A 26,936-nucleotide genomic window follows, 5' to 3' on the forward strand; every position below is an offset into this window, starting at 1 on the left:
TTAAATGTCTCCAATGTTTTACAATTAAGTAAGATGCTGGCTTCAGGACTAAGGTAAACATTTTATATTATTTATAAGTATCCACTGATTTCTATTTTTTAAGTTCTTTTATCAGGAATAGATGTTGAATTTTGTCAGAAGGATTTTCAGCATTGTATAAATGAGGGAAAACTACAGAATTGTTAACATGACAACTCTGAGGTGTAGCAGAGTGACCAATTGCAGGAAGAAACTACCTCCCGTAGGGCTGAGGGAACAAGTAAACAAGGAAAAGACTTAAAATCTTAGGGTAGGGGCCCAGAGGCTGAAATTCAGATTTTTGAGGAATAGGTTCGGCTGCTTCAGGAAAGACCAGCACACAAAGCTAACTCACCAAGATGAAGACAAATTTTGGAAACCACTGATTCAACCTCTGCATGAAAAAGCCCTGGTGATAACCTTCCATCTCCTTGGGAATCCATTTCATTTTCCTATATGTTCCAAATTTCCTACTTTGATTCTACATTAGTTTGATAACTGGGGAAATGTGTGGAGAGTACAGGTGTCGGCCGGGCATGATGGCTCACGCCTATAATCCTGGCACTCTGGGAGGCCGAGGCGGGAGGATCACTTGAGGTCAAGAATTCAAGACCAGCCTCAGCAAGAATGAGACCCTGTCTCTACTAAAAATAGAAAGAAATTAGCTGGGCGTGGTGGTGTGCGCCTGTACTGGGGAGGCTGAGGCAGAAGGATCACTTGAGCCCAGGAGTTTGAGGTTGCTGTGAGCTAGGCTGACGCCACGGTGCTCTACCCCGGCAACAGAATGAGACTCTCTCTCAAAAATAAAAAAAAAGAAAGAAAAAAGAGATTACAAGTGTCTCTAAATAAGGTGAATTAAGCTAGCTGTCATTCTAGGGCTTCAGATATGTTAGAACTAGAACTTACTCTGACCAAAGGCCTTGAGCCATATCACAAAAGGCATCCACTTAATTGTTGCACATAGAACTTTTTTTATTCATAACTGTTTCTTATGTAACATAATACAAATGTGCTGTTATCCTAAAACTTTGTTTTTTTCTAAGAATAAGTCCCCTTTGGGAGCATTTTATCTGCAATGTCTATCGAAATCACATTGCTAAGTATTTAGAAAAAAATAACAACTGTTGTGTATTATGTAAAGGATTAAGGATTACTTCTCTAACTTCAATGCAAGAAGAGTTACCTGAACTCTTGAAAACATGGGTCACTGACTACTGTGTGTGATCCAAATAAATTACAAATGAATTTCACTCAGAACCCAGCATTGTCCTGATATGCTAGTCATACACCTGGAGTTACTTATTTTATTCCTGCTATTAGAATTCCACATCTAACTTATAGTTGACATGAAACTGTGGATAGATCAGTAGAAACTATGAATTCACTCATGTAACGATGACTGAAACCTGACTATAAGGAAAAACAGAGATCATAACAAGAAGCTGAAAATTAAGTAATGCAAAGAAAGTGACATTCAAAGAATGCAAGTAATAGGTGTTGAAATATTTACAAATGATTAAAGCAAATCTAACTGAAGATGCAATTAAGAATGAAAATGAAGGTATGCAAATGTGGGGTCAGAGGGTATGGGAACGATGTACTTTCTGTTCAGTTTTGCTGTGAACCTGAAACTGTTCTAAAAAAAAAAAAAAGTTTATTAATTTTTTTAAAAAGTGTAAGCAATGGTTTGACTCAAAATATACAAGGTACTTCTCCTCACCATGAATATAAGTAATACTCAGTTGTATATAAAACTCCCAAAATATTCTGTTAACATTAACACTAACTACTGCAATGCTCTGTGTGGACATTAATCTGTGTCTAAAGACTCATATGTAAGTAATCACATCAAGGAATTTCCCCAAACAGGATTTAAGTATAGTCAATTATATTCTCATGGGAACACTTTGAGAAGAAAATGTCGTATTCCCAGCTGCTGCTGCTGGTGTTGCTGTTGTTTTTTTGTAGTGACTGAGGAAGTCTCTCAATGTTGCCCAGGCTAGTCTCAAACTCCTGGCCTCAAGGGATCCTCCTACCTCTCCTTCTGCCTCTGTCTCTCAAAGCACTGGAATTAGACATGAGCCATGGCACATGGCCCAGTTGATTTTAAATGCAGGTGTTTCTTCTCTTTCTATCCCATTTGAATTGTAGGCTAAGCATTTGCTATGTGATGCTCCAAGGGAGAGAATTGGGAAAGTTAAGTATGACTTTTATTAGATATCTTGCTTTCTCTAGTAGGAGTGATTTGAGAAGCAGCTGCTATTCTGTTAACTCTTACAATAATGGGGGGCTGGTAGTACCACAGCGATGAAATGGAGGATTGTGATAACAGCCATATACAAAGCTAGTGGTTTCTTTGTTATAGACATAGAACTATTATAGCTGGGGAATTCAAGCTGAAGGGTGGTTTCAAATAATCTGAAAATAGTGTGTGTAAAACAGAAAGGGGGGCATGGTGGCTTAACCCCTATAACCCTAGCATTTTGTAAGACCAAGGCTGGAGGATCATTTGGGGACAAGAGTTTGAGACCAGCCTGGGCAATATAGTGAGACCCCATCTCTGAAAACAAACAAACAAACAGGAGAGTAGGGCAAGTATTTTTTGTATGGTGTTGGATTCAGTTTGTTGAGTTTTGAGGATTTTTGCATCTATATTCGTGATATATTGGTCTGTACTTTTCTTGTAATGTCTTTGATTTGGGTATCAGGGTACTACTGGCCTTATAAAATGAGTTGAGAAGTGTCCCCTCCTCTTCTGTTTTTGGGAAGAATTTGTAAAGAATTGGAATTAATTTTAAAATGTTTTGTAGGCCGGGCGCGGTGGCTCACGCCTGTAATCCTAGCACTCTGGGAGGCCGAGGTGGGCAAATCGTTTGAGCTCAGGCATTCAAGGCCAGCCTGAGCAAGAGCGAGACCCCGTCTCTACTAAAAACAGAAAGAAATTATATGGACAGCTAAAAATATATATAGAAAAAAATTAGCCGGGCATGGTGGTGCATGCCTGTAGTCCCAGCTACTCGGGAGGCTGAGGCAGAAGGATTGCTAGAGCTCAGGAGTTTGAGGTTGCTGTGAGATAAGCTGATGCCAAGGCACGCTAGCCCTGGCAACAGAGCGAGACTGTCTCAAAAAAAAAAAAAAAAAAAAAAACCATCTAACACAAAACCTATTAAAAAAAAAATGTTTTGTAGTTCAGCAGTGAGTCATCAGGACGTGGGCTTCTCTTTATGAATAGTTTTTTTTTTTTTTTTTTAGACAGAGTCTAGCTCTTTTGCCCAGGCTAGAGTGCTCACAGCAACCTCAAACTTCTGGGCTTAAGCAATCCTTCTGCCTCAGCCTCCCGAGTTGCTGGGACTAAAGGCATGCACCACCATGCCCGGCTAATTTTTTCTACATATTTTTAGTTGTCCAGATAATTTCTTTCTATTTTTTAGTAGAGATGGGGGTCTTGCTCCTGCTCAAGCTGGTCTCGAACTCCTGACCTCGAACGATCCTCCCGCCTCAGCCTCGAGTCTTCTCTCTTTTTATCTTGGTCAATCTAGCTATAGATTTGTCAATTTTGTTGCACTTTTCAAAGAACCAGATTTTGGTTTCCTTGATTTTCTCAAAACAATGGTTATTTTATTCTTTTTTTTTTCCTTGAGGCAGAGTCTTGCTCTGTTGCCATGGCTAGAGTGTCATGGCATCAGCCTAGTTCATGGCAACCTCAAACTCCTGGGCTCAAGCAATCCTTCTGCCTCAGCCTCCCGAGTAGCTGGGACTACAGGCATGCACCACCACACCCAGCTAACTTTTTTGTATTGAGTGAATATTTTCTAATGTGGCATTTAAATTTCCTTAATGATTTTTGATGATATTTTTTGGTTTTGGTTTTGTTTTGTTTTTGATTGCACTAGGATTTATCAACATTTTAACTTACCAAAACCAGCTCCAGGCTTACACTAGCTTAATTTGTTATATATAAAAAAGTTGCACCAAAAGAGGCAAATTGAAATGGAGAGAAATGATCATCCCTGTGCTGATTATTTTGATAGTAAGTGCGTGGGTGTTTATACCCCAGTCAGTCACCAAGCGATGCAGGGGTCAGTGTGCACTGGCCCCTACACATCTGTACCCTTACCAATGTCTTAAACTTCTAGCCGTTATTTTTTCTCTTTTTCCATCAGGTAAAACCCCAATTGACCAAAGTATCACAGTAAGATTGCTGCAGTTTGCTGAGGGTCTACAGGAGATTGTAGATCATAAACCTCCACTTTGCTCAAATTTGGTCTCCCACCTCCCCCTTGTGCTATCACTTCATAGAGAAACTTGAAGCTATCACATGGGAAACCCTTAATCTCCAGCTACAAAAGCTGCAAGCCTTCCCTACACTTGTACCCATCTTAGCTTCCTTCTTCCTCTCCAAGGTCACTCGCTCCCCATGCTTTGGATCCCATCCCTTTCCACTCATAAATACCACACGCTAGCAGTCATCCTTGCTCTCTCATGTATAATCACCTATTCCTTCTCAGCACTTTGCCATGGCTTTTATTTTATTTTTTTATTTTTTATTTTATTTATTTATTTTTTTTGAGACAGAGTCTCACTCTGTTGTCCAGGCTAGAGTGAGTGCTGTGGCATCAGCCTACCTCACAGCAACCTCAAATTCCTGGGCTCAAGCGATCCTCCTGCCTCAGCCTCCTGAGTAGCTGGGACTACAGGCCTGTGCCACCGTGCCCGGCTAATTTTTTCTATATATAGTTTTAGCTGTCCATATAATTTCTTTTTATTTTTAGTAGAGACGGGGTCTCACTCTTGCCCAGGCTGGTCTTGAACTCCTGAGCTCAAAGGATCCTCCCGCCTCAGCCTCCCAGAGTGCTAGGATTACAGGTGTGAGCCACCGCGCCCGGCCTGCCATGGCTTTTAAACATGTTCGAGTCTCCCATCATGAAAGAAAGAAAAGAAAAAAGTCTCCCTTGACCCCACATTTCCCTTCAGTTTCCAGTTATTGTCCAATCCCTTATCCCCTTTGACAGGCAAACTTTAAAGAATTGCCCTATTCAATGCATCTATTCCCTGTCTCTCAGCCTCAACCAGTCTGGCCTCCCGCGTCATCTCTGCTAAAACCAAAACCACTAATCAGACATTTCCAGACCTCATCTTTGCTCAGTCTCAGCAACATTTGACACTACTTGCTCCCATCACTCTTAAAATACTGTCTTCCCTGGGCAAAAAAAAAAAAAAAGAAGAAGAAGAACAAAAGTAAAGCACCAATAGATGCTGGCATGGATGTAGAGAGAAGGGAAGGCTTACATGCTGTTGCTGGGACTGCAAATTAGTACAATCTCTATGGAAAACAGTATGGAGATTCTTCAAAGAAATAAATGTAGACCTATCACTCAATCCAGCAATCCCACTGCTGGGTACCTACCCAAAGGAAATGAAGCCATCTTATCAAAAAGACACTTGCACTCCAATGTTTATCACAGCACAATTCACAATTGCAAAGATGTGGAAGCAACCTAAGTGCCCTTCAATTCATGAGTGGATAAAGAAAATGTAACACTACTCAGCCATAAAAAGGAATGAATTAATGTTTTTTGCAGCAATGTGGAGCGAACTGGAGACCATTATCCTGAGTGGAGTATCTCAGGAATGGAAAACCAAACACCGTATCTTCTAACTAATAAGTTGGAGCAAGTAGCTGGGTACACACGAGCACAAAGTGATATAAAGGACATGAGAAACCAAGGAGTGGCGAGGGAAGGAAGGTGGATGTGGGATAAAAACTTACGTATGGGGTACAATGAACACTGTTCTGATGATGGGCACACCAAAAGCCCTAACTTCAGCATTACACAAGATAGCCATGTAATAAAAACACGTGTACCCCTTTAATATTTTGAAATAAAAAAAGACTGGATCTGTTTAACCGTTTGGGAAGAAAGTCTAATGGCAGTTAATGAGGGGAGGGCGTATATGCCCTCTGTCCTGTCATGGCTGGGAATTCAGTTTTAAGGTTTCTCTGGGGTGCCTGATATTTGTTCCCTCCAAATCTCATGCTGAAATTTGATCCCCAGTGTTGGAGATAAGGCCAGTGGGAGGTGTTTAGGTCATGGGGGTGGATCTCTCACCAATGGCTTGGTGCTATCCTCATAGTGAGTTCTGGTTCTATTAGTTCATGAAAAAGCTAGTTGTTTAAATATCCTGGCACCTCCCCTCTCTGTCTCTTGTTCCCTCTCTTGCCATGTGACCCGCCTGCCCCCCCTTCACCTTCTGCCTTGATTGGAAGGTCCCTGAAGCCCTCACCAGAAGCAGATGCTGGCACAATGCTTCTTGTACAGTCTGCAGAACGATGAGCCAAATAGACCTCTTCTCTTTATAGATTACCTGGCCTCAAGCATGCCCTTATAGCAATGCAAAATACAGTCCCCTTGGCCAAGAAGGGGACTTAAGGGGTTTAGGATTTTATTTTCATTTCTCACTCCTTTTGCTGTTTGCCCTTAGGTTCATCACCACAGGCTTTAAATGCTTGAGGTTTTGTTTTGTTTTGCTTTGTTTATAATTTTTACCAGTTCCACTGGGGAGCAGATCAGTGGAGCTCCTCATCTTTCATACCAGTCAATCTTCCAACTCATCTTAAAAATAATTTTATATTTAAAAATCAAACTACATGGCCGGGCACAGTGGCTCATGCCTGTAAGCCTAGCACTCTGGGAGGCCGAGGCGGAAGGATCATTCGAGGTCAGTTCAAGACCAGCCTGAGCAAGAGCGAGACCCCGTCTCTACTAAAAAATAGAAAGAAATTAACCGGACAACTAAAAATATATAGAAAAAGTTAGCCAGGCATGGTGGCGCATGCCTGTAGTCCCAGCTACTCGGGAGGCTGAGGCAGGAGGATTGCTTGAGCCCAGGAGTTTGAGGTTGCTGTGAGCTAGGCTGATGCCACGGCACTCACTCTAGCCTGGGCAAAAGAGCTAGACTCTGTCTCAAAAAAATAAAAATAAAAATAAAACTACCATCCATCCAGCAATTCTTGGTATATAACCTGAGGAAGTGAAATCAGTATCCAGCCTGATTCAAGTTTTTATAGTTTACTGAGCTACAGAAAGAAACAGGGGTTTGGGGCTGGCTCCATGGCTCACGCTTGTCATCCTAGCACTCTGGGAGGCCGAGCAGGAGGATAGCTTGAGCTCAGGAGTTCGAGATCACCCTGAGCAACAGCGAGACCAGTCTCTATTAAAAATAGAAAAATTGGCCGGGCGCGGTGGCTCATGCTTATAATCCCAGCACTTTGGGAGGCCGAGGCGGGTGAATCTTTGAGCTCAGGAGTTGAGACCAGCCTGAGCAAGAGCGAGACCCCGTCTCTACTAAAAATAGAAAGAAATTATCTGGCCAACTAAAAAATATATATAGAAAAAACTAGCCGGGCGTGGTGGCGCATGCCTGTAGTCCCAGGTACTCGGGAGGCTGAGGCAGGAGGATTGCTTGAGCCCAGGAGTTTGAGGTTGCTGTGAGCTAGGCTGACACCATGGCACTCTAGCCTGGGCAACAGAGTGAGACTCTGTCTCAAAACAAACAAACAAACAAACAAACAAACCGAAAAGAAAAATTAGCCGGGCATCCTGGTGCGCGCCTATAGTCCCAGCTACTGGAGAGGCTGAGGCAGGAGGATCCCTTGAGCCCAGGGGTTTGAAGTTGCTGTGAGCTAGGCTGATGTCAGGACACTTTACTCAGGGAAACAGAGTCTCAAAAAAAAAAAAAAAGAAAGAAAGAAAGAAAAAGAAAAACAAGAAAAAAGTCTTGGGGGAGGTGTTAACAGGTTATGGGAAGCTGAGGGAAGGAAATGCAGGGTGAACAAAGGCTGTCTTGTTATGCAAGTAACATCTTCCAGGCAGTAACCCTCAGAACAATAGGTGGGACTGACCTTTAGTTTTCCTGGGAGTTAACCTACTGTGATGAGATCCAGGGGGCATGACAATCGCATTCCTTCTGGAGGAAATTCTTTTAGTCACATGAGGGAACTTTAGAGAAAGCCTCTCCCTGTGCTTAGGGAGGGAAAGAAGGGGAGAGGCTGGAGGGAGGGAGAAGGTCAGAGAAATCTTGCTTCTCCTTTAGTTGAGAGCACTCAGCAAGCCAGAAATACCATACTTCGGGGCATCATTTTCTGAGTCCCAACAGTACCGTTTACAATTGTCTAAAAATACAAAATAACTAAAAATAAATCTAACAAAAAAAATTACACACAGATACTATAAAACACTGAGAAATTAAAAATGACGTGGCTGGACCAGGCGCCTCCCACCCCCACCCCACGCCCGGGGCACCCCTCTGGGCCTCCCCAGCGGCTCCGGGAACGTCCCTCTGCCCCGGTCGGCCGGGCGCGGCCCCCTCTCCTTTCCTCCCCACTGCCGCCCCCCCGCGGGCCTCCCGGGGTCGTCGGCCGGCGGGGGTCGTTGCGGGGAGCGGCCCGGGCCCTGCGGTCCCCACCCCGCCGCGAGCGCCGCCGGGCGGCCAGGGGCGTCCATGCGCGTTTAAAAAAAATGACCTACATAAGTGGAGAAATATACAATGTTCATGGAATAAAGAAGTCATATTATAAAGATATCCGTTCTCCCCAAATTGATTTATAGAGTTAACTCGATTTCAGTCAAAATCCAACGAGGTTTTTGTTTTGGAAATTGATAAACTGATTCTAAAATTCTAAAAGAATGCCCAAAATAAACTGAAATAAGAACAAAGTGGGAGGACGTACTCTATCAGATGTCCAAGTTGTTAAATCAAAAGCTGACATTCAGACAACGTGTTACCGGTTTAAGGCTACAGCAATGGAGTAAAGAGGCAGAATAGGGAGTCCAGAAAGAAACCCACGTTCATTATGTATGCACTCAATTTGTGACAAAGAGGGCATTGTTGAGCAGTGGGGATGTATCAGTATATTTAAAAAATTATGTGTGCATAATTGAGAATCTATATTAAAAAATAAAAAAAGAAGCTTGTCCTCTAGTTCTATTCCAGATGAATTATAGATCTAAATATAAAAGGCAAAATTATACTTTTTTTTTTTTTAATATACGGGGGTCTCACTCTGTCACCCAGCCTGGTGCAGGGCCCAGATCATAGCTTACTGTAACCTGGAATTCCTGGGCTCAAGTGATCCTCTCACTTCAGCCTCTTGAGTAGCTGGGATTCCAGGTGTACTCTGCCATGCCTAGCTAATTTTTTTTCAGAGACGGAGGTCTTGCTATGTTGCCCAGGTTGGTCTTGAACTCCGAGCAATTCTCCCACCGTGCCTTTCCAAAGTGCTAGGATTATAGGTGTGAGCCACCACACCTGACCCCCAAATTATAGTTTTTAAAAGATAAAATAAGGCCAGGCGTGGTGGCTCACCTAGTGTAATCCTAACACTCTGGGAGGCTGAGGTGGGCGGATCGTTTGAGCTCAGAAGTTCGAGACCAGCCTGAGCAAGAGTGAGATCCCATCTCTACTAAAAATAGAAAGAAATGATCTGGACAGCTAAAACTATATATATAGAAAAAAATTAGCCGGGCATGGTGGTGCATGCCTGTAGTCCCAACTACTCGGGAGGCTGAGGCAGGAGGATTGCTTGAGCCCAGGAGTTTGAGGTTGCTGTGAGCTAGGCTGATGCCACGGCACTCTAGCCCAGGCAACAGAGTGAGACTCTGCCTCAAAAAAAAAAAAAAAAAAACAAATAAAAGATAAAATAAGGAAAGATAATGAACTCTGGGGCAGGGAAAGACTCTAAAAAGGCACACATTTATAAATTGGGCTACATTAAAGACATTCATCGAAAAATACCATTAAGAGAATGAAGGCCCGGCGCAGTGGCTCATGTCTGTAATCCTAGCACTCTGGGAGGCTGAGGCGGTTGGATCGCTCGAGGTCAGGAGTTTGAGACCAGCCTGAGCAAGAGCGAGACCCCATCTCTACTAAAAAAATAGAAAGAAATTGTCTGGCCAACTAAAAATAGATATAGAAAAAAAAAAAATTAGCCGGGCATGGTGGCACATGCCTGTAGTCCCACCTACTCGGGAGGCTGAGGCAGTAGGATCACTTAAGCCCAGGAGTTTGAGGTTGCTGTGAGCTAGGCTGATGCCACGGCACTCACTCTAGCCCGGGCAACAAAGCAAGACTCTGTCTCAAAACAACAAAAAAAAAAGAGAATGAAAAGCCAGGCTCTGAAATGGGAGATGGAATTTGCAAAGCATAAATAACAGAAGACTTGTATTCAGAAAGAGAAAAAGATGTACAACCCCACTGAAAACAGGGTAAGATATTAAAAAACAATTATCTCACAAAAAGGATATCTAAATGGCCAATAAACATAGGAAAAAATTATTCAACTTTATCAATCATAAGGGAAATAAAACCACAATTGGATACGATCACACACCTCTCAGAGAGGCCAGTTAAGTAGGATTCACAGTACTTGGCGATCATACAAAGCAACCATGCAAAGCAACCACCACTGCTCAGAGTGTAATTGGCATAATTTCTTTGGGAAGTATTTTTGTATTTTCTGACAAAGTTGAACATTCACAAATCCAAATGACTCAGAAATCCCACTCTTAATTATGTGCCCAACAGAAATGTGTACACATATATAGCAAGACACGTGACAAAGATAAAAATGTTCTTTGCAGCATTCTTTGTGATAGCTCCAAACTGGAAATAACCCAAATGCCCATCAATGGTGTTATATGTTGTATATTCACACAATGTTTTAGCAGAGCATACAGAACAGACACAAGAATTAAAAATAAGCATAAGGAATTAAATCAGCAAGATAAGGTAAGATGAATGGAAATGGGAAGCAGGAATAAGCATCTATGAAGAACAAAGTGGAAATTCTAGTATAAAAATGCAATTTTTGAAATGAAGAATTCAACAGATAATTAAATAAAAAGTTAAAAAATCAGTGGCTCACGCTTGTAATACTTGCACTTTGGGAGGCTGAGGCAGGAGGATTGCTTGAGGCCAGGAGTTCAAGACCAGCCTGAGCACGATCAAGACTCCATCTTCACAAAAAAAAAAAAAAAGAACAATTAACCAGGTGTGGCAGCACAGGTCTGTAATCCCAGATATTCTACGAAGGCTGAGGCAGGAGCATCACTTGAGCCCAGGAGTTTGAGGTTGCAATGAGCTATGATGATGTCACTGTACTCTAGCCTGGGCAACAAGCAAGACCCTGTCTCAAAAAAAAAAAAAAAAATCAGCTTGGCCGGGCACAGTGGTTCATGCCTATAATCCTAGCATTCTGGGAGGCTGAGGCAGGAGGATCTCTTGAGGTCAGGAGTTAGAGATCAGCATGAACAAGAGCGAGACCCTGTCTCTACTAAAAATATGAAAAATTATCCGGGCATGTGGTGGTGTAGGTCTGTAGTCCCAGCTACTTGGGAAGCTGAGGTAGGAGGATTGCTCGAGCCTAGGAGTTTGAGGTTGCTGTGAGCTAGGCTGACGACACGGTACTCTAGCCTGGACGACAGAGTGAGGCTCTGTCTTTAAAAAAAAAAAAAAAAGAGAGAGAGTAACTAGATACTTTTAAAAACAGGCTAGTCCAATGCAGTGGTGTTTACAACTAATTGATCACAAGTTACAGATTTTACTGTTTCTTCTCCACTCCCACTGCTTCAAATTGTTAGCTAGATAGTGAGGGATTCTGGTTCTCCTAGGGACAAAGGCGGTGGCCAGTCTTGGTGCTGCTCCACCTTAATCTGGCCCCAAGCAACTGCCCCACGGTGGGGGCGGGGGAAGAGGAACCCCTGCTAATATGCAAAAGAACGCAGGGAATTCCCCAGCTGCACCTGGCAGCCCAGGCACAATAGGACCCGGAAGTGACCTAGAGTAAACTAAGGCTAATATCATGTCATTGACTGTATTAAAGTGGTTCAGTGGTGACTTCTGAACCCTGAGGAGGGCCCAATCCAGACACTATAAAAGAAGACCCCAGACCATTACCAGAGCCCTTTTGTTACAACAAGGGGTCCACATATCTGTGGCAAATGTATCTTGCTTTTGCTCTGTAAACCTATCTTGCCTTTCCCCACTAAATTTCGTTTCACGCTTGGCCTGCTTTTGGTGTGTCCAGTCATTCTTTGGCCAAGAGCACACCAAGAACTGAGAACAGACAACTAGGACTAGACAAAATGAACAGCTAAAAAATAAATAAAACAAAAACACTACGTGGTTTCCAGCATGTGGCAGACTAAAATACTTGAAAATCTCTGCTTTATAATATATAACAAATACCGTTTTAAAGTCAAGTTACTGAAGCTTTTGAGAAAGGCAATGTTGTATAAAAGGAAATAAGAGGAAACTAGTTGAAACTGTGGTAGTCTGTAGTAGATGAGATTGCCAATGTCAAAGGGCTGGCTTTGGACAGCCAATCCCAGGAAGGGATTAAGATTCCAGTCCACAAAAATTCAATCTGAGAACTGCACACAAAGCTGGGACCAGTGAAGAGCTATACCTTCAGTGAAAACACAAACCAGAAAAAAAATCGATTCACCAGCCCAGAGAGATAAGGGTATTTATGATAAGGGTATATTCTAAACTCCAGGTGGGCCAAAAGCCTCCCTTGAATATTTAGAATAGGCTTGTCCTCACACTGGTGTAGAGTTCAAATTTACAATTATTCATCTGTGAAACCATAGACAGAGAAGTTAATGTAAAAATAGGCTTTTGTAACGTAAAGAATCTAGCCATTGATAATCCTGGAAAAAACTGATCTGGAAGGAACCATCCTCAACCTAGATAGGTGGCATAGGATTCCCCAAAATGAGGCCCTGCCTTAGTCCCTTTGTGCTGCTGTAACAAAATAAAACAGACTAGGTATAATTTATAAACAACAGAAATTCATTTTTTCACAGTTCTGGAGACTGGGATGTCTTTAGATCAAGGTGCCAGTAGGTGCAGTGGTTGGCGAAGGCTGCTTTCTGCTTCCAGGATGGCATCTTGTTGCTGCATCCTCACATGGTAGAAGGGCAAAAGGGATAAAAAGGTGTTTAACTAGTACCTGCTCCAGCCCTTTTATAAGGCACTAATCTATTAACAAGGGCAAAGCCCTCAGACCTAATCTCTCCCCAAAGACCACACCTCTTAATACTGCCGCATTAGGGAGCAAATTTCAACATGCATTCCAGAGGGGACACACACATTCAAACCACAGTAGGCTCTATGGGAGATGAGCTCATACTCTAAAATTTACGAAACTCTGAGGAAAAATGTGAAACAGTAGTATTAAACTTCTAAACCTCAAATGGCTGGTCCAATTTACAACTAATTGATCACAATCAGTTACAGATTTCTTTGTTCCTTCTCCACTCCCACTGCTTCACTTGACTCGCCAAAAAGAAAAAAAAAAACCAACCCAAAAAACCACTTCAGATAATAGACTATAAGTACAGCATATTTAAAATGACTAAAGGCCGGGCGCGGTGGCTCACGCCTGTAATCCTAGCACTCTGGGAGGCCGAGGTGGGCGGATCGTTTGAGCTCAGGAGTTCGAGACCAGCCTGAGCAAGAGCGAGACCCCATCTCTACTAAAAATAGAAAGAAATTATATGAACAGCTAAAAATATATATAGAAAAAATTAGCCGGGCATGGTGGCACATGCCTGTAGTCCCAGCTACTCGGGAGGCTGAGACAGGAGGATCGCTTGAGCTCAGGAGTTTGAGGTTGCTGTGAGCTAGGCTGATGCCACGGCACTCACTCTAGCCTGGGCAACAGAGTGAGACTCTGTCTCAAAAAAAAAAAAAAAAAAAAAAAAAAGACTAAAGAAATTATGTATTTTTGCTCCATACTTAAAATTATTACGGATAAATTTATAGAATGGAGGAGACAAAGACTAACTTGTACTGTGTGTATTTCAAACATTAGAGATAAATGTTCCGTTAGGAACCTTCAAGGAGATTACAGGTTTGAAAGGAAAAATCATAAACAGAAAGCATCATGCAAAGATAGTTTATACCAATGCTATAATGATCACAATAAGAATAAAAACCTCCTGATGGTTTAGATTAGCTCTAACTCTGGTAGTTTAAGTAACCTGTGAAATTCTGCAAACAACTGCTGGCTTTTAATAAAATGAACAGATTAAAATTCATGTCAGAGAATTACTTGATTCATTTCTATTGACAATACATACATTTCAGTGACTAACAGCACTGATGCAAATTGTTTAATAACAGTAACAAGTGGGCAAAGGGCTTATAACCCTCAGACTTTTTTTTTTGAGACAGAGTCTCGCTCTGTTGCTCAGGCTACAGTGCCATGGCATCAGCCTAGCTCATGGCAACCTCAAACTCCTGGGCTCAAGCAATCCTCCTAACTCAGCCTCCCAAGTAGCTGGGACTACAGGCATGCGCCATCATGCCTGGTTAATTTTTTCTATTTTTAGTAGAGAAGGGGGTCTCACTCTTGCTCAGGCTGGTCTTGAACTCCTGACTTAAGTGATTCTCCCACCTCGGCCTCACAGAGTGCTAGGATTACAGGCATGAGCCACTGCACCTGGCCTAACCCTCAGATTTGATCACAAGACACCCACAGTTTTTGGAAGTCATCTGACAGTAACAAAACACTTTTGTGTTTCCAAAAAGGAATTTAAAAAATTTATTGTTTTAAAAAATATTTTTAGGCTGGTTTGAGACCAGGCTGAGCAAGAGCAAGACCCTGTCTTTACTAAAAATAGAAAGAAATTAGCTGGACAACTAAGAATATATATAGAAAAAATTAGCCGGGCATGGTAGCACATGCCTGTAGTCCCAGCTACTTGGGAGGCTGAGGCAGGAGGACTGCTTGAGGCCAGGAGTTTGAGGTTGCTGTGAGCTAGGCTGACACCACGGCACTCTAGCCTGAGCAACAGAGTGAGACTCTGTCTCAAAAAAATAAGTAAATAAATAAAAATATATATATATTTTTATATCAGGCAACACACACCTTATCCTCATCCACAGAATGAGTGTTCTCCTAAAAAGGAGTTGTTTTAAGTTAAATATAACAGTTTCCCCCATGGCAACATTAAAACTGTGCTGAATTTCTGGAACCTTCTTAACATTTGTTTTCACATGGAATTTACGTAATTCTACAACTTGAAATTATCCAAAGTTGACAGTTAATTGCACTGTAATTTTGTGATAAGATTGTATTTAAGAGTAAGAAGTTATATTATGAAGTGTTCCTCCAATAGTTATTTTTAATGTGTTCAATTCCTTTTCCCTTTAAAAACGGATTAACTTAATAACATACTTAATAATAGCAACTGATTTATGAATTAAAAATATTGGGAAAGCTGAACTCTAAAGCTTATGCTTTTAAACAAGATTCAATATCTTTTATTTACATATTTGTGACACACATCAATGGTCTTATACAATAATTAAATCTAATAACAATGGTAAGGATGAAACATAAAAGACAATTGCAAATTTTATTCCGGTTGAAATACTTTTTCACTAACTGAAAGATATAAACCAGCAGCCATTTTAAAGTTATCGGCTGTATGTCAATCCACTTCTTAAAATTGAAAGTCAGCCACACAGCTATTAAAACAATGGGAAATTTGCCAATGCAAATATTATATATACAAGTATAATGCATGCACAACTACCACATTTCTTTATCCTTAAAGCCATTTTTAAAGTAAACTGATATAAGCATTTAAATTAATATATGTACATCAAGGCACCTTCTTTTCTTGTGCTTTAGGAATGATTTACATGTGATCTGCCTATATCTTAATTTTATACCCTTATAACAGCTTCTAATACCTAAAAGCTTAATTTTAACGATTATAGCTTGAGTAATAGTTTCCTAGAGAGAAATGTGTCATCTCCCCATGGTTATTTTGAAAACCAGAAAACTGGATTGCTTAAAGAGGTGGGAATTGAAAAATCAAACACATAAATTAATATAATTTAGTTTTCAGGTAACTTTTAAAAATAAATTATCTTCAACAATTTGGTGGGACCATAATCAATTTCTTCAAGTATTACAATGAGGGGTGTACTGAAGAATTTCAATATTCTGAAATTACTTGACAATTATATGGTATCCACAAGACCACTGTAATGTTTATATTGCTATCCTATTTCTCAATTGCAGTTTTTCAACAAAATTAAACAATTAAACATGATACAAAAAATTAAACCATAGCAAACCTAACTTGTTCATTAACTTGTTCATTCTTCAGCAAAAGAATGAGATTTTTTTTTTTATTGTCCTACGTTATCAAGGAGAAATTTCCCATCAACAGTGTTTATTTAATAACGGTGTTCTTTTCTCATGGTCAAATTACTTGCCTTGAAGAGAGTATAGTAAGGCTTTAATAGGCATTTCATGCATTTTAATGGCATTTTAAAAATTAGCTATTCATTTATGGGCTCCCCATATAGATAAATATATTGTGCAAACTTGATTACAACATGTAACTCATTAAGTGCTTTAAAATAGAATAAAGAATCCCTGACTTAAAAGGGGTTAAAATAAATAGAAAGTCAAGAATCACAGATCTAAAGCATTTAAAAAGCATTAACATACCTATGTATCCTACTGAAATGCTTTATATTAGAATTTTTTAAATCCATAAACAGGGCAAATGAAATCACAGAATCTCTATATTTTGAGGAAAAAACAGAAGAAAAGCCAACTGGTGCAGCCTTTTAAACTCAAAATATATAATAAGATGTAAAAATGCAAATGGAAACTGTACAGTCTTAAATTTAGTACAGTCACGATAAACATTAATTCATAAAACGTATATCATGATAAGCCACTGCCATCAAATATATTTGTTTTCAATTTCTTTACAGTTAATGGACTTTTCTACAGAACCTATTGGCCAGACAAAAGGTTTGGAAATGTTACATCACCAAACAGGCCAGAGCTTTGACGTGTAAATGCTCAGTGGACAGTCACATGGTATTGTAAACAAATGTTCTGTGAGCTCAGTGTACATGAAATGTCACTTCTTTTTATCTTCATTACTATATTCATTCTGCTTCTGAAATATGTGCCACCTCTACTTCAACAGTTTGAATGGCTTCTGCAACTTCAGACAGCTTCTGTCCTTGCTGTTGTGCCAATACATAATTAACTACTTGCATAATACTTTGGTCAGAAAGCGTAGACACTGACGGGCACTCTTCAGTAGCTGCAACAGCCTCGAGAGCTTCAATAGTTTCTCCTGTCACTACCACAGTCTCAAGTTCTTGAGGGCAACTGCTTCCTTGATCCTGCATGTCTGCTGTTAAGATGCTAACAGCATGCTCCACTTGAGTTCCTTGGTTATGAAACTGAAGGGTATCTTTTTCCAGCATAATTTTGCAAGGCACATAGTCTCTGTGAAATTTAGTCATATGTTTCCGGAGTGTTCGAGCATCTATGTAGGCTTCGCTACACACAGGACAGACATAGGGCCGTTCACCAGTATGTGTTCTGACGTGGCGTTTTAGAGATCGGGCATCAGCCCAAGCTACTCCACATGTTAAGCACTCAAATGGCTTAACTCCTATTAAAAAGAAAGTACACATGTGGTGAGGTGCAAGTACCAAAATATATTTAAATTGTCAATTTTTAAAAATTTTAAAAAATACAGTAGCCCATAAGTCTTTCTATCTCGACTACGGATATCTTTTACTTATAACCTAATGGTTTTCCTTAGAATAAATAAGATTCTGAGCTATAATCTCTCTAACGACATTCCCATGGACAGAAGTTACTGAGAGACAAATTTTAGTTTCCATGCATAATTTCAGTTATTTCTTCACAGCAATTCTATAATCCTAGGGTAATGAAACAGAGGCTTCAAACAATTTAGTTCAGTATAACGATGTTAATATAGAAACATGAAATTAATTTCTTCTCAAGTAACGTAAGAGGGCTGGGGAAGGGAGAATCACTACTGGTTTGGCTTTTATTCTGTTTAGATACATACAATACTAAGTACACTCACCTTCATGGTTGTTCATGTGTCTTCTATACTCTCTTAGCTGAGTGAACTTTCTTCCACATTGTTCACATACCCGTTCCAGGTTTTGCTTTGCTCTCCCTTTTTTCCCATGGGTAGCTTTCTTTACATGCCTTCTGAACAAAGCTTTTTCATAAAATTCTTTACCACATATATTACACCTAAAATAGAGGAAAAGGTCAAATTATTTTTTCCCAAATCACCACAGCCATAAGAATCAATCAAAATACATATACATCTCAAGTTTAGATTCTTCTCAAATCTACCCACCTATAAGGCTCAGTGACAGAATGAGACTTCACATGGGAATACCAATCTTTCTTCCAACTATAGCACTTATCACAAAATTGGCACCGGAATGGCTTCACACCAAGATGTTTGTTCATGTGTTGGCGAAGATCTCTAGCTTCAAAGAAACTTTTTTCACATCTGCAATAAAGTTCAATTACCCAAATGGATCATCTTATTCCTTTAATACAGGTTTCCTAGAATTCAGTATGTTCTTAAGTTCCTAGAACTTCACAAGATGATCCCAATTTTAAACAAAAGAATTCCCGAATATTCCAATCATGCATCAAGGCTACAGAGTTTTAAGTTCTTTTATCTTTAGAGCACTAGAAATGTTTTAAAGAGAGCTATGCATAGGCAGGGTGTGGAGGCTCATGCCTATAATACCAGCACTTTGGGAGGCCAAGGCAAGAGGATTCTTTGAGGCCAGGAGTTCAAGACCAGCTTGGGTAACATGGCGAGACCCCCATCTCTACAAAAATTTTTTTTAAACAGTTAGCTGGGTGTGGTGGCGTGCGCCTGTAGTTCCAGTTACTCAGGAAGCTGAGGCTAGAGGATCGCCTAAGCCCAAGAGTTTGAGGTTACAGTGAGCTATAATCATGCCACTGTATTCCAGCCTGGGCAACAGAGTGAGTACAGAGGCATGTCTGTCCGTCTCAAACAAACAAAAGAATCATGCATAGTTCCCAAGAATTATTATAGAGGAAATCTGTGTGTCTCCCGTTCCCCCATCTGATCCCCTTTTTACAATCCCATTGCCCCCTCTCATTCTCTACGTATGGAGAGTAGGCTTTACTCTTGACCCTAGGGATGAAGCAACAACGCAGGCCTAAGTAAATCAGAGCACAGCATTCCTTTGGCCATAGTGACTGACCAAGGAATGACCAAATGACTTCTCTGGATGTAATCAGAGTGACTCTCAAGGCTTTTATAGGATCTACTAGAAAAGAAGCTTGACAATTTGGGATTTGAGAGGATATGAAGTTTAAACCACTGCCATTTTCTTGTCCATAAGAACCTGAGAAAAATCAAATGCTAATGAATCTAAACACAGTTTACATTAATCTACTCAGACTCCCAGACTTCAAGACCTGAAAAGACCCCAAGCTCTCACTTCTGGCTGACCTTCTGAATCTGCACAAACAGGAAGTGAAGGCTAAGTCAGAGCTGTAAACTGGCTGACTGTTGGAGGCATTCTGGCATTAGTGGTGATATTTACACAATACTGGGAATTTACTAAAAGCCCCTGAATTGTATATTTTAAAAATGATTAATTTTGTGTTATATGAATTTTATCTCACTTATAAAGAAGATTTTAAGAGGCTTCAGAAAATGAAAAGGGGGGACAAAGAAACTCTGGCTGGCAGTAGGACTCTTCTTTTTCTTTTTTTTTTTGAGACAGAGTCTCAACTCTGTTGCCAGGGCCAGAGTGCCATGGCATCAGCCTAGCTCACAGCAACCTCAAACTCCTAGGTTCAAGTGATCCTTCTGTCTCAGCCTCTCAAGTAGTTGGGACTACAGGCAAGCACCCTCATGCCTGGCTAATTTTTTCTATTTTAGTAGAGACAGGGTCTTACTCTTGCTCAGGCTGGTCTCAAACTCCTGAGTTCAAACGATCCTCCTGCCTCGGCCTCCCAGAGGGCTGGGATTACAGACGTGAGCCACTGTGCCCAGCCAGGACTCTTCTTTCCTACAGTTCCCACTCCCAGGTAAGTACCATTTGGAAAACCTTTTAAAATCACTCTAAATGAGTGATTTGTGTATGGTATATGCTTTATATCTCAAAAAATAGGAACACATAGGCCAAAAAAAAAAAAACCTGATTAAAATCAAGATTAAACTGAAATTACTATTTAATGTTAGCTTCAAATATTTTCTTTCTTTTCAAAACTTTCAAATAAACTGAATAAGAACATAATGAAATTAGTTGAATGCCTCACATATTAAACACTTACTGGGTGCAATGATAGCCTCGAACCTCAGGCTTTGGCTGGTGTTTCTTGAAGTGCTTGCTGAGTCCAGAGCCCCTATGAAAAGACTTTCCACAAACTGAGCAATGGTACTTGGACTCTCCTATAAAAACATAAAAACCATGTCACAAATCTAACGCTCAGTCTTCTTTTAACAGAATTCTTTAATGTCATATATCAGAAGTTATTTTATCAAGGAGATGTGGAAGCTATAACATTTAGCAGATATCTTCTAAGAATAACAATAAACCATGTCAAAATCCCTATTTTCTTCTCAACAACTATAGTACTAGCCAAGGCTGCTACCCAAAGAATGTGATATTCTTATATAACCTACGGTTTATAATCGTAATAGAAATGAATACAAGTTCTACAGCAGGTACATACCCTTCATTGGCCATTCCCACATTCCTGCTTTAAAGCATCTGAAAGTAAGTATGTGGGGACAAAAAAATAATAAAAGTATAAACCATCTACCATGCTGACATTTACATCTGCCTACCACTCAACTTTTTAAAAGCATGATCATTTCTTTGTGCCTGGATCTAAATTATGCATGATTTAACATTAAGTACACATTTTTCTATACTGAGGAAAACAATGAATATTTTTTATACAAATAACAGAGCTGTAACAAGATTTAAGAAAACCTTACAACTTTAAATACTGTCTCATTAATAAAAAACTGAACACACATATCAGCATATCAATTTCTGACATAATTACAGCATAATCAATGTAATAAGTTAATAGCATATAAAATCTAACTATGTCAATATAAATTTCTCATTACCTGTGTGAATACTCATATGTTCTTGAAGACTCCGTTTAGTAACAAATGACTTAACACATAGTTCACACTGGAACTGCTTTTGTGATTGATGGAGACTCTGATGTAATTTTAGACCATGTTTGTAGATAAAAGTCTTTCCACAGACCTAAGACAGAAAACAGGTGTTTAATTTAGTAAAACAAAAAGGGATCAGGTATATGCTATTTCTGAAGAATGAAGACAGAGAAAGTAGTTTAAGTAACTATTTAGTTATTTAACTAAAATTATAAACAAAATGACAACGTGAAAGTTTGAACCCCAAATGTCAAGGATATTAGCAAGCTAAACCCTCTTCTGATTCAGTACTTAACAAATATTGTTGCTACAAATTCATGTTATCACTGGAAGTGCTCAAAATAGCACAAATAAATGTTGTGCTATCCTTGACACTGGTAAACAGTACACCTTATATTTAAAGAGACACAGAAGCTTAACTTAGAACAATATACTATTTCCTGCTACATTAACAGTGCTTTTCAACTGTGATGAAGAACCAATTTTTTTCCTTTCCCCAATCCACTGGGGAAAAATTTTTGTTAAACGTGATACAAATGCTGTGACAAGGCCAGGCAAGGTGGCTCATGTCTGTAATTCTAGCACTTTGGGAGGCCAAGGCAGGATCGTTTGAGGCCAGGAGTTCAAGACCAGCCTGAGCAATAGCAAGACCCTGTGTCTACAAAAATAAAAATTAGCTGGGCGTGCCTGTAGTCCCAGCTACTCAGGAGGCTGAGGAAAGAGTAGTACTTCAGCCCAGAAGTTTGAGGTTGCAGTGAGCTATGACTATGCCACTGAATTCCAGCCTGGGTGATGGAGAGACCCTGTCTCAAAAAAAAAAAAAAAAAAAGTGTGACAACATCAAATTGCTATGAAACTTTCTACATGCTTCTTCTCTATTTTTGTACTTATCTTCTATGGACCACATATTTTGAGTAGTGCTATACTGGAAGACCAGAGGCTGAACTTATACTTGGTATTTAAATTTACGAATAAAATGATGCTTAGGACTTGGTTTCAAAGTAACTGGGGTGGGAGTAGGGTAGTGAGTCACAGTATACATAAAATACATCTGACCAAGAGCTGATAACTACTGAAGCTGGGTGAGGGTACATGAGGGTTCATCCCCTTCTAATATATTCCATTATTATATAATAAAAAGCTTCAGAAAAAGGAGAAATATTGAAAATCTCATTAGTTTCAAAACTGTTTAATAAAAATAGTGAGTCATGCTTATATGTAAGGCTACAGGTGCTCCTGGTAATTTTTCACTGTTCTAAATAGCCCAGAGCTGGCTAATCACAGGACTCTTTACCCAGAAGCCATATTTTGGCATTTAGCCATCCTCCATCTTCAGCTCTAGAGAAGGACACATAGCTCAGATGGGACTGTTACTGACCAAGGAGGATTAAGCCATGGGTTCCTTTCCAGTCCTGGTTGGTCCTACTGAAGGTTAAAGAATGATTAGGATGATAAATTGGTTATTCGTAGCCTGTACATCTTCTGGACCCTAGTAAGTTTCACAAACAACTTAATAAAGATTCCTTTCAAATTACAACTTCAGAGAACAAACTAAACACAAAGGCAAATCACCCTTGATCTAGGTAACAAACTAAAGTCATCAAATTTCTCTGATATCTTACAAGATGAAGGTGACTCTGGAATACCTAACCACCATTCTCATCCCCATAGTTAAGTTCTAATCTTCTTTAAGTAACAAACATAAACGTTATGGCTTTACCTGGCATGCATGTGGCTTTACACCTGTGTGCTTTAACATATGTATTCGAAGAGAATATAATTTAGGTAATGTCCTTCCGCATATGGAACATATAAATTCTCGTTTGGTTCGGCCCTTCTCAGATGATGTTCCTGATGCCTCATTAGATGTGGAATTGGATGAGGATGAACTGGGTGCATCTTTCCTGGCATGTCGAATAAGGTGTGCTCGTAAGGAGGCACTGTACTGAAACTGTTTTTTACACAACTAAAAGAAAAAGTAAACAAAATTCTGTCTAAATGTATTTCCATTACAAAATGTTAAGTGAAATTTGACTCATTTCAATTTTCCATTTCTGTTATAATTATAAAAATCAATGAACACATACTATGTAAAAGACAATATGCTAGGTACCAGATTATAGAAATGGAAGGGGCATGACTCAGGCCCTACTCTAGAGAGGCCTAAAATCTAACTACAGCACAGGATTTATATGTAAAAAGATGAAATATTTAAGAAGAGGGATAATCAGAGCAATGAGGAAAGGCAACATTAAGTATCATTAACAAGTTTGGGGCTTGAATTGTATCTTAAAGGAATAGGACACAGACAAAGAATAATACTATCATTAGTATTATTAGTGTAAGTAATAACAGTTGTTAGGTGGAGCAGAAATAGGGGTTGGAAAAAGTAGAAAGGTAAGACTGTGATGGTCCTTGGATTTTATCCTGTGGTTGGCTGGGGATTTATGAAAGCTTTTGTTCTTTTTGAAATCAAAGGAATATATGCTCACTATCTACAAAACCTATTTTTTGAAACAATAAATAAAACTGGTCTCCTGGCTCACCATCTCTACCATCTTTTGCTTTTAAAGTTAACTTTTTTTTTGATCCTCTCAATGCCTATCTTTGTAACTCTAAGTAACATGCATAATGAAGTTGATTCTCTCCTTCACAGCTCTACTCCCTGCACATATGTAAACAATTCCCATTACCCTACTTAATCCAAACAGTTACATTTTTGATTAGATCAATTTCAGTTGTTAGGTTTCAGTGCTTACATTACTAGGATGCAAATGCTGTTACAGCTGGACCATATATGATACACCATGATTCTTTTTCCTTTCTTGCTTTTTGTTTTATTAACTTATTTCTCTTTATATTTACTACTAATTCATCATCAAACCCTTCCCCCAGTTGTCTTCTGAGAGGAGATTCAAAACACATCACCTTATCTGAAATCTCCATCAAAACATGATGTCCTGTTGCAACCTGGGCAGGTTGTCCCCTAAGCTTGGTACATGCAGCTTCATCCCCAATCTCCCTTCACTATTGTCTTGAATGCAAGTGACATGATAACAACCTAGCAGGAAGATGCATTCTATTTATATGAGGTTAGAGCCATCTTCGACTAGCTTTCCAGATACTTACTGGACATTTATAATCTCTAGCTCTTTCATGTTTCAGTGTGTGCATTATAAGGGCATATCGTCTCTGAAAAACCATTCCACATTCCCCACATTTATGGGACGCTTCTTCAGTGTTCTCTTTAGCATCCCTTTTTGGCTGTTTTCTCTTTTTTCCTCTTTGAACTAACTTCTGGGCCACCTAATTAAGGGATAAAAAACAGAATATAAAAACATTAATTTTGATTTTTAAAGTTGAGTCATGTCTAATAAAACATTTCAAATTCACATTATCTTATTAATATTGGTATTTAAAACATTAAGTTGCTGTATCCATCTCCCCTCCCAAACAATGTTCACCATAGCTACAAGTTCATTAATAGAATGCTTTCAATCTAAGGCTAAAACTGCAAAGGTCAACCCTTTTTGCATCATACCTGCTGAACTGCTGACTTGGGAATGGCTTTCCGTTTCTGCAGCTTTTTCTCCATTCCTTTGTGAAGTCTGATATACCCTCCTTCATTAACAGAACGCTGTCGAAGCCTGCTTCTGTAAGAATCATTATCAGGGCCAACATCTGTCTTTGCTGTCGGTGCAACTAGATTTTCCTGATCTTTTAAAGATTGGCCAAGGTTTTGCCTATGTTTTGGAATGTCTTCAGCACGGATATCCTCAGCTGATACATGATTTCCCATATCACTGTTCTCTGGAGAGCTACTGATTACATTCTCTTTTGAAAGTTTAGGATGAACATTAGAAACAGTGCTGTTTGAAGTTTCTAGTTCTGTCTGGCTGTTTTCTGCCGTTAAATCAACAGACTCCGTTTCAGGAAGGGAATTAGTTATACATCCCACAGATGACAGGGCAGCTTCAGCCTCTGAAGAAACCTGGGGCTCAGACTGTCGTTCTAGCTCTCCATTCTGCTCAGTTGCTGGCAAATCTCCATTTACTAGTAGTACAAATTCACAACCACCAAGTTGAGGAGATAAAGTTGTTGTGGTTCCCTCATTGCTAGCCACAGGAAATGCTGTATCTCCATTATGTATTGGTATGTCCTGGGTAGAGGCGACTGTTTGAACTTCGCCCTTCTTATATACCGTTAGCTGCTTTTCTTCCATGAGTTTATGTACGCTTTCACAAATCTCTAGGACTTCTGACATGAAAAGATGACGAGCTAAGATGGCTACATCAGCCATGCTACAGAAGTCAAAACTTAGCACAGAAGTGTAGGCAAATTCTAGTAAAGGAAGGAAGCTTGCCTTACAAAAACCTATGTGAAACAAGAAAATGGGGACAAAAAAGTCAATCACCAAAGAAACACCTTATAAGAATACAGAATTATCACAATATAAAATATAATACAAAGGCAAACATGACCATTTGTTCTGTAATCACTCCTGGATTTGCTTTCTGTTCTGGTTGCTTGTTAAACCTTGACTAACTCACTTTTATGAGCCAAGTCTCTCAATATCTAATATAGAAAATAATATCAGACTTACTACCTCAAGAGTTGTTGTAAGGCAGCCATTTTCAAACTGTATTCCTTAGAACCCAGGGGGTTCCTCAAACTCCCCTCAAGAAACAGCTGCTGGAGAATGGAGGGTAAAAAAAAAAAAAAGAGGGAGGCAGGTGAGTAGGAGGGGTTCAATCAACCTGTCCCCTAAAACCTCACTTCAGTAAACACAGCTGTATTTTTTAATAGCAGTCCATATAAAAATTAGATTGAACAAAGTGTTCTATGACTAAAAGTAAAAAATCAAGATCTAAAACAAAGGTTGGCAAAACTTTTCTGTAAAGAGAGAATAAATAATGCAGGCCATAAGGTATCTTGCAACTATTCAGCTCTGCCATCGTAGCTGGAAAGCAGATGTACACCAACACGTATGGCTGTGTTCCAATACAACTTTCTTTACAAAAAGGGAAGGAAGGGATGATTAAGCCTATTGGGCCATAGTTGCTTATCCCAGATCTAAGGAGTGAAATTATTACTATATACATGAGGTATATAGTATTCTTATTTTATGTGGGAAAATAAGGTGAGTTTCTTTTTCTAAGTTCTCAATGCTTTATTTTCAAAAGCTATTTCTTAATATTCCCATGATAAAAAAATCAGAAAAGAGATTATACAGTGATAATTCTAACTATCTCTATAACCAGTATATTAGGAATTGATATAGTTTTTAGACTTTCTTTATATAATCAAGCAAATATTCTTACTCCCCCCTTCTTACACTAGGTGTCATATTACCCACAGTGTTCTGCACCTTGCTTTTCTCTAATAATTTATCTTAGAGATCTTTTTTTAAATATATAATTGAGCCAAAGCAACCTTTTAAAAACTCATATTTGCTATGTTTTTCAGTTTTGATTCAGAGTATGTAAAGTGTGTTCCTTTTACATAGGCAGATAGATGGGAGATGAACAAGCATACAGAGAAGCCTTAAACTGTGAGATGTTAGAAGTCAGGCTGAAAACTGAGAGGACCACACATCAACATCATCATCATGGCTGATTCAGCCATTCCTAGGAAAGCTGATAATTAAATAGTCTAAAACCACATTAATCCTGCTTCAAATTATGAGACCAAATTAAGCTTGAGGTAAGTAAGAATATTTCTTTCTTTTTTTTTTTTTTTTTTTTTGAGGCAGAGTCCTGCTTCTGTCACCCTGGCTAGAGTGCCGTGGCGTTAGCCTGGCTCACAGCGACCTCAAACTCCTGGGCTCAAGCAATCCTTCTGGCTCAGCCT

General features: G+C 39.6%; 1 protein-coding gene across 1 annotated transcript in view; it reads right to left on the minus strand.

Moving 5' to 3' along the window:
• Nucleotides 1-16,597: 16,597 nt before the first annotated feature.
• The window catches only part of ZBTB11 (zinc finger and BTB domain containing 11), a 28,849-nt gene continuing 18,510 nt past the window's right edge, over nt 16,598-26,936 (minus strand). Inside the window, exons 4-11 of the mRNA XM_069472561.1 lie at nt 24,628-25,460; nt 24,216-24,392; nt 22,807-23,052; nt 21,033-21,177; nt 20,225-20,342; nt 18,252-18,410; nt 17,967-18,142; nt 16,598-17,522 (exon numbers count right to left, since the gene is read on the minus strand). Coding sequence (XP_069328662.1) covers nt 17,005-17,522; nt 17,967-18,142; nt 18,252-18,410; nt 20,225-20,342; nt 21,033-21,177; nt 22,807-23,052; nt 24,216-24,392; nt 24,628-25,460 — 2,372 coding nt within the window. The 3' untranslated portion in view covers nt 16,598-17,004. The remainder of the gene's footprint in view (nt 17,523-17,966; nt 18,143-18,251; nt 18,411-20,224; nt 20,343-21,032; nt 21,178-22,806; nt 23,053-24,215; nt 24,393-24,627; nt 25,461-26,936) is intronic.

Source organism: Eulemur rufifrons, chromosome 7 (genome assembly GCF_041146395.1).
Source record: "Eulemur rufifrons isolate Redbay chromosome 7, OSU_ERuf_1, whole genome shotgun sequence".
Lineage (NCBI taxonomy): Eukaryota > Metazoa > Chordata > Mammalia > Primates > Lemuridae > Eulemur > Eulemur rufifrons.